This window comes from Protomyctophum bolini, assembly GCF_963924005.1.
Source record: "Protomyctophum bolini genome assembly, chromosome: 13".
NCBI classification, from domain to species: Eukaryota; Metazoa; Chordata; class Actinopteri; order Myctophiformes; family Myctophidae; genus Protomyctophum; species Protomyctophum bolini.
Window position 1 is genome coordinate 21,662,762 of NC_137874.1, and position 8,689 is coordinate 21,671,450.

At 45.1% G+C, this 8,689-nt stretch overlaps 1 protein-coding gene across 1 annotated transcript; it reads right to left on the reverse strand.

Moving 5' to 3' along the window:
* Positions 1-6,139: 6,139 nt before the first annotated feature.
* On the reverse strand, positions 6,140-7,465 carry LOC308326545 (mitochondrial import inner membrane translocase subunit TIM44-like; the record flags this gene model as incomplete). Its single annotated transcript, XM_080779479.1, has 1 exon — positions 6,140-7,465. The coding sequence occupies one exon, from the start codon at positions 7,463-7,465 to the stop codon at positions 6,140-6,142; it is 1,326 nt and encodes a 441-aa protein (XP_080635605.1).
* Between the last annotated feature and the right edge of the window lie 1,224 nt (positions 7,466-8,689).

An 8,689-nucleotide genomic window follows, 5' to 3' on the forward strand; every position in this document is an offset into this window, starting at 1 on the left:
CTAGAAAATCAGAGAGAGAGAGAGAGAGAGAGAGAGAGAGAGACCAGGCTTCACTTTGGTCAGTGGCAAGTAGGCAGAGGCAGCGATGTGAGACTGAATGTTGAGTTATCCAAGCTTATACTGGTCAGACCCACACAACATCTGTCCTCTCAACTGGAACATTCTTTCATGGCCTGTAGAGAGATTCTCTTAGAGACGCGTGCGCACGCACACTCACACACACACACACACACACACACACACACAATATGCACACACGCACACACGCACAGAATTCTTTCTTGTATTTGGTTCACTATTCCCTCTGACGTGTTTCATGTTACCTCCTGCTTTCACCATGATGAAAACTAGTGTAGAGCTTTGTTCAACTCCCACAGGAGTGTGTGTGTGTGTGTGTGTGTGTGTGTGTGTGTTTCCTCCACCTATCTCAGTTTTGTCGGCGAGTGCACACGCTGCGCCATCTTCTTCAAACCAGCTTTTTTTTTAATGAGACAGAGTTCATACTGTAGCTGATGTGGATTAGAGCGCTGGACAAGCGTAGGCGCTATAGGCACAGGCATGATGCGCCGACTGCTTTTTAGTCCCTTCCTGTCTGATCGAGCCATGGTTACAAAGAGGATGAACAGGGGCCAATCAGCTATTCCACAACTATTCCACAATCTCCGAATGCTATATAGTATACACATCCCAAAATCCGAGTAAGGGAGCTGCCATTCCCGTTCAAGAATTTAAAAAATATATATCTTTACGTTTTACATTTTTTATTTCCTTTATATTGCTCATTAGATTAATGGGACACAGGCAGATGGGTGGAAGGGGTACTCTGACACGGGTACAACGGGTATTGCATAGCCGGGTGGGGCATAGATCTCAAACTTCCATCGTTACCGACTCGGTGCTCTACAGCCGGGCACCGGTCTACTATTCCAAAACCGCCTTCCAAAACAAAGAAGCGACCACAGAGCGACACGGAGGCTGCAATGTTTCACCGTTGGAATGCATTGAGCCTCGGATTTCCAGAAGCCCTGAGAAGTTTTGGGGGGTTTTTTAGGTCGGGAAAGTTCCGCAGGGAAAGTGTTAAAATAAATTTGAGTTCAATATTTCAAAAAGTATAAAACACTATGTGAATGTGACAGTGTGCAGAAGAAATTTGGCACAGACAGGCAGGGAGGCAGGACAAACCTCTTCTAGATGGCTAGTCCTTCAGAGCCACGCTGTGATAGATGAACAACAGTATTTTGTGTGCGCACACGTGCATGTCTGTGTTTTGCATGCACACGCTTGTACAATTGTGGGTGCATATAGGGCAGGCCATGTGTGCACACTTGTGCATTAAAATGTGCTGTTTATGTCAACTTGTCTGGATGTGTGCATCATATTTCGCGGTAGGATAGGATAGGATAGTATCCTCCTGTCTGGCCAGCGCCACTCTGGCAGAAACAGAGAAAGAGGGCTGCTGCAGAGAGCTCCACACTTTGGTGTAAACAATTTCTTAATTAGGATCATTGATCACGCACACGAGGCTTAGCCAAGCATGATATAAGTGTTCCTGCCAGGGCGGCGAAGCAACAGTCTGTCAATCGAGCCTCTATATAGCCCTCTGAAACGATGGGGGAGGACATGTCTGACAGAGAGACAGAGAATCACAAGTGACATCCTGTGTGTATAGAGTGACCCGTCTGTGCAGACTACGGTACTAGTCTGTAACCAATTCAACATTTTGGTTTTAAGATTCATTTTGTATTCCAAATCACACCTTAGAAAGCATGAGTGTCTATTTCAAACAAAGTGTTGCCTGTCATAATTTGACCCCCCAGTATAAAAACTGCGATGCGATGATGATGATGCACAACTGGAACCATGCACCAAAGGGAACTCACTCAGAATCCTTCAAGTCATTTCTCGTGTGCAAGTAGGTTACTGGTTACTGTCAGCTTAAACACACAACACAAATAAACCACTTTTAAAGTGGGTGAAATGAAGTAGGCTAAACAGACAAACACAACAAGGGGACTAACTAACCTCAATTTTGTTTTTGAAAAGATGTCCAGACATTTGCTCCAATTAGAGAGAGAATGAAATGTGTTCAGGCACCACTGTCTGCACCTGTATGCGTGCGCGTGCACCTGTATGCGTGCGCGTGCACGTGTACGTGTGTGTGTGTGTGTGTGTGTGTGTGTGTGTGTGTGTGTGTGTGTGTGTGTGTGTGTGTGTGTGTGCACATGCGTGCGTGCATGCGACACAGGAAATGAGGCCATTGCTGTTGTCTAGGTATACTGCCCGCCGGGGCTAGAAGCAGTGTTAAGAGGGGGACAATTACTCATGCCAAATTAGTCACTATTCCATTCAGAGGATCAAGGATCAAGGATGATATGCCCTACCTACTGTATAGAAGGGCTGTCAAAGAGAACTATGAATATTTCTATTGCAATTAATTGAAAAGAGTGAATATAACCGTGTTGGGATTCGCTTACACGGCCGTCTCAACCAATCATACCCAGCAAGCACGGTCAGGATCTGGACGAATTAGCGGACGTCTCGATTGGTGCCAGATCAAGTCAAACCAAGACTAGTCAGATCTGGCCCAGAATATCATCCGATTTTAACAAACATAAATTCTGCCCATGTGGATACCTTTACATTCTCTCTCTCTCTCTCTCTCTCTCTCACGTGACATGACCAAGAAGGCAGCGTACCTTACATGTGTGAAGGTGCTACATCGTAATGCTCTGGCAGGAATGAAGGCATCAAGGTGGGACAGCTATTTTGGTCCAGGCCCTACCCCGAAAGGCAGCTGGCGGTCCTTGTACAAACCACCCGTTGAAAAACGGGTAGGTGATCTTCAGTGAAGAATTGTGCATGGGGGAATAGCTACGAACAGGTATCTGGCACACGTAGATCCCAGTAACAGGGTGGGGTGTCCATTTTGTGGACGAGCTGAAACAGTTTGTTGAGTGTCCCAGTGTCCAAGTATAGGGTGTTAGATTTTGCAGAAGGGATAACAAGGCAAATAGGGGAACACTTTTCTCTTGAAAATATTATCTTTGTTCCGAAATACAGCAGTAAGAGAAGACCTGTTGTAGTACTGGACAATGTTGGATCTGTTAATTGGGAAAACGAGGAGGAATAAGGTGCAGGGTTTGGGGTCAGTAGATCCCCTGTTGGTGGCAAAGGGGATAATGGCAGCTCACATTAAAGTCTGGTGGGGGGACATTGGGGGGTTTCTACAGGTGTGGTGTGTAGGAGCTGCATTATGTCAAGCGCACAGTACACACACACACACACACACACACACACACACAGTAGCAAAAGTGAGGCAGCAATTGAAAGAAACAGCTAGACATGCTCAAGGGATTTCTAATGCTTGCACGTCAGTCTTCCTAATAAGCTTGGCTGTGTCTCACCATCCAAACAGCAAGGGAGTAGGGGTCTCATAGCTGCCACAGAAAGTAGGTATGTAAATGTAGGGGAAAGAGTATCTATTCCAAGTAATTCTAGGAGAGAAATATTCACCATAAGACTGCCTGTAGGATGCTGTTCTGCGCCAGGAAGGCTTTCTGTCCAATCAAAACTTCCTCAAGCAGCAGGCACACACTGTCAGCGGTACTTCGGCACACAAGTCTTTAATAATAATGATAATAATGCGCGATGGCAGCTACTTACTAAACAGACTTACTAAACAGATAAGACTCCTTCGGCCTATAGTGGTGGTGTGCTCTTCTTCTTTCCCATCGGGGTTGCCACAGGCTATAGCGGATCCTCTGTTTCCATCTACAGGTTCTGCTTTCTGCACCTTCCTCGGTGACTCCTGCCACATGCATGTCGTCCATCTCTCATTCATAAACCTCCTATTCGGCCTTCCTCTTCTCCTCTTAACTGGCAGTTCCATCTTCAGCATCCATCTACCAAATTCCCAATGTACCTCTCATCCCTCCTTTTCATGTGCAAACCATCTGAATCTGTGGTGTTATCATGCCCAAAAATACTATTTGAACACAGCTTGCATGATTCCAGTTTGTTTCCTCACCTTTTAGAAGCCACATTTGTGAGCATGTTAATGCAATAGCACAGAATTAAGACTCATGACATTAACACGTTAGTGGAAGTCAATAACATCTCACTCTCTTTTACTCCATCCCACTATTGGCCTTTCTGTCTTACTCTCCATATTTCATTCTCATTGAATAGGGTCCACCTGCTGTTGAGTTATACACAGTTGCTGGAGGTGTTACTCGTGGTTTTTAATCAGCCATGGAGAGGGACTGAACCATAGACATAATATACGTACTGTAGATGCCGTATTGGCTGCACATATACATCGTCGCCACCAGCATTGTTCTTTCTCCACTGCATTGTTATCTCTGCACTCCACGTACAGTATGTGACTGTTTACCTTGCCGTTATTGGCTAGAGTTCATGCTTACTCTGATCTTGTACTTCACTCAAGAGTGTCAGCTAAATTGCCATAACTCCACTGAGATAAAAAATACCTGACTGAAAGCAGTTAATTTTAGTGTTGATGGCAATCTAGAATGATCTGTTTTATATTGTGCTTGCAAACTGACAAAGTTGAAATTTTGGCCTGATGTGGCATGCAGGAGAGCAAAGGCCAGACGGTAAGTATCTGGAGTCAACCTCTGGGGAGCTTTAATGTGCCCACCAAGTTTCATAACAATCCACCCATTCCATTTTGAGCTATTTTGTGTGCATTTGAATCTGTATCCTGGTACATTCTGAGTGCTACATTTGGAGATCATTGGCACTGATTGGAATGCTTCTGAGTCAATCACAGTTAGCACAATGTGAAGTTGGAACAAAGGGACATAATGTGACAAGAAATTAAACAAACAAATTAATTAAAATGACTTAAAGGAACACAGCAGGACCAGAGTGCACTTACAGTACTCGCCCTACACTGATTTAGGTAGTATGTCCATCCAATCTTCCAAAGTGCCAATGCTCAAAATTTAATCTAATATTACAATAGCCCAAATCACAGACAATTTCCAGTCTAATGATATGGATATAATATTGATTCTAGGGATCACGTTTTTTAGCTCCCAATCCGATTCTGATCATCTGAAAATGATGTGATCAGCCCCGATTACCGATCACCTGATCCGATCGGGACAACCCTAGCCGGAATGGGATGATGTATGATGATGTATGATAATAGGAGTGCCCCTCACTTCACATGGGTGTGTGTTTTATGATGATGTCCTCACTGGCACTATAGTTTAAAAGTCTAAAAATCATCAATCATGTGTGAAGTAAGCGGTGCCTTTTTATCATGATGAACATGTACAGTATGATAATGAAGTCACAGGGGAATAAAACGTTCAGTAAAAAGTCCATAGACTTTAGGCTTTTAGGCTGCCGCATAACATCACGTTCATGAGGCACCCACATACAGTACTTCATAGTAAATGTGTTTTGTCATTGACACGCGTTCAAAGACATGACCATTTACTTCACCTGATGTGCCCTCACCATTTAAGCTCCATCTTATACTTCCACTATATTCTAAATTAAACAATCTACAAGCTTGGCTATATTATTGCATGGTTGAAATTCTCTCCCTCACACAACTTAGCCCGTGTGTTACATATATACAAACGGAAAAGGCAGCCATTTTCATTACTGACCGCAGAACACTGTTACGTGCATGCCATTTGTACTCACTCTTGGCTATACTTTGCCCGTTTGGTCTATGAGGCGTAAAGTCTCCAAGGTCTTTGACAAGGATCCATGGTTTCATCCTTCACAGGCAGTCTCAGCATATTGAAGCTATCAATGTCCTCTACTGTGTCTCCATATAAGCGCTGTACTTTCTCACTGTCCCCTCTGGCCGTCTCTTCTCCCCAACTCCAGGCCATCTCGTTATAAGGGCTAAATTAAGCGTGGCACGTACCTTTGGAGCATGCCACAGTTTTACAGGTCCTTCGGTCTCATCTCATAAATACACCTAATTGAATATCAAGACCGCCCCAGGGACGACCCTTGTGACAGACTGGTATAACTAGCTCTCGATGATGATGACGTAATAAAGATGTGGATTAAAGGACCCAATGCCAGGGTGTAATTGGTTTTCCAGTGTCTCAAAGATGTCTTGAAATTCGAAAGGTTGAGAATCCCCGTACTAGAGAACCTGTTCAGTGCTGGATGCCGAGATGTCCAGGAGTCTCCAGGCGGCATTGGGGTCGAGCTCCTCCTGGTCGCGACACAACGCCCACACGTGCATCATCCTCAGCACCTTCTCCGGATCTCCCTCCACCACGTCTCCTTGGGGGCTGCGGATGACATTGACCACCTGAGCCTGGAAGGTGATGATGAGCACAGGACCCTGCTCCATGATCTTCCCCATCGCCAGATCTATGTTGTCAATGTCCAGGATTTTGGAGTGATGCAGTAAGCCCAGATTCCTGGTCTGCTGGATGGGGTAAGCCAGCTGGCTGTACACCGCCTCATAACACCAGTCTTTAAGCACGTCCAGCTCTCCACGGACCATGGCCTCCAGTATGTTGGGGATGATGTTCTTCTTGCACTGTTTGAGGAAGCGGCCCTGGTCAAAGTTTGGATCCGACTTCAGGATCTCAGTCAGCACCTCAGAAATCTCCGTCCTGGAGAAGAGACCGGCTATCATGTCGGTGACTCTGTCCGTCACCGCCCTGGACGCTCTGACCAGGCCGTTGTTGCTCTCGTCGTACTTTGCCTTCACCTCAAAGAACCTGTTGAATACTGCGTTGTTGTCCTTGAAGTCCCTCCACTGTTGGTACCACTCAGAGTCTTTGTGGAGGACAATCTCCATGGCCTCCTCGTTGGCTTCAAACACCCTGGAGCTGCTGCCTGCGTCCATGGAGGAGAACTCGCTCCTCTTCCTCAGGTGAGGAGGTGCTCTGTAGGGCCCGGCGTCTCCCATGTCCATCTCCTTCGTCATGCTCTCCACGCTCTGTGAAATGGCTCTGAAAGGGCCGGTTTGGCCCAGCTTAGCAGCCTCTGCTACTCCTTTGCCGATCTTCTTCCCCACATGTGAACGACCCACCTCTTTCAGGCCCTCCTTGACAGTGTCAGCCAGAGAGCCCAAAGTGTTCTTTAATACCTCAGACGTCCTCACCGTCTCTGCTTCGATGGATTTGTATTTCCTGCGGGCCTGTTGCAGAGCAGCAGACTCTTCCAGCTGCCTGGCCTCCTCTCTGAACTTCTTCAGGCTATCCTTCATTTCCTGGTTATTTCTGAACTCCTGTTGGAGGCTCTCCACAAACTTCCCCAGGAACCCTTTATGACTTGAAGAATCCCACACCTGACCAGGTCCACGGCCAGAAGAATACCACACTTGCCCATGTAGAACGGGGTGTATTCTGTATCTTTCTACTCTCCCGAATGATGACACCAGAGCCCGGACGGAGGGCACACACAAAACGCGTCTACCCACCAGCTTGCAGCACCGATATAAGGCGGCTGCCATCTTTCTCCTCAAATACAAAAATATCCATAAACCTGCAAATCCCATTTGTGGACTAAGGGACTGCCCTGGTGCCATCGCTATGACATCATATCTATAATGTCATAGTGATGACAATGGACCTTTGGGCAAGGCTGACACAGAACTCCATATATGGGCACAAAAGGGACACTGACAGACCGTATAGAGCGTCGCTGTCCCGCCCCCTTCATGGCCCAGGAAATATTTCTGCATGCATATTTCCCATATACATTTCAAAAAGTATATATTTAAAGATCTGTAAGCCTCGAACAAAGCCAACTCAGATAGTGACAAATCATGACAACAAACAATATTTTGGGCAGAACAAATAATTACAAAGAAAAAGAAAGTCCTTTTTTTCTTCAAATTATTTGTTTGTTGTCATGATTTGTCACGATCCGAGTTGGCTTTGTTCGAGGCTTAGAGATCTTTAAATAAATACTTTTTGAAATGTATATGAGAAAAATGCATGTCGTCATGAAAGGCGACGCTCTAAAGATCTCCATACAGTTATGGAAAAAAGGGACACAGCAGAAGAAACTAACGGGCATACAGACAGATACAGAGATGTCCATAATATGTCCATAATATGTCCCTTTTCTGTCCATATATTATATGGACAGAAAAGGGACGCAGACAAGACAACGTCTCAAATGTAATATGCCAATATATAGAGACCACTGTAAACTACATTGTCTGGCCGAATAGCGCTCTGAACATTCAGTAGGTCAAAATTGTCCAAAAACTTTAAAATCTACATTTTGAAGTGCTCTACAATTTCGAAAAACTTCGATCGACAAGCACAAAACGAATTACAAACTTTTACCACACAGAATATATTGTAAGGCTTACATTGTTCAACTCTCAAAATTTTCCATACAGTTTTAGCAACAAAAGTTGGGAGAAGTGTTTAGAGACTGACTTGTGAGTACATACTGTCAAGTTTGTCCTGAATTATTGAAGTCTGCGTAAGTAGTATACCCAAAAGAGATTTATAATTATAGGCTTTCTGGTAGCGTTTCAACCGGTGTATATTCAAAGCATAGCCGTTTTATTCCTTTCTTTTTTTGCCAACATTCGTATCCCCCACCTGTCAGACCGCATGTGTTTATACCAAGCGTGTCATTTGCCAACACACACCCTGTTGACTTTGTAGTGATGCCCATTGCCTTACACGAGGCCTGATTTCTCAGGCCTTTATCCAAA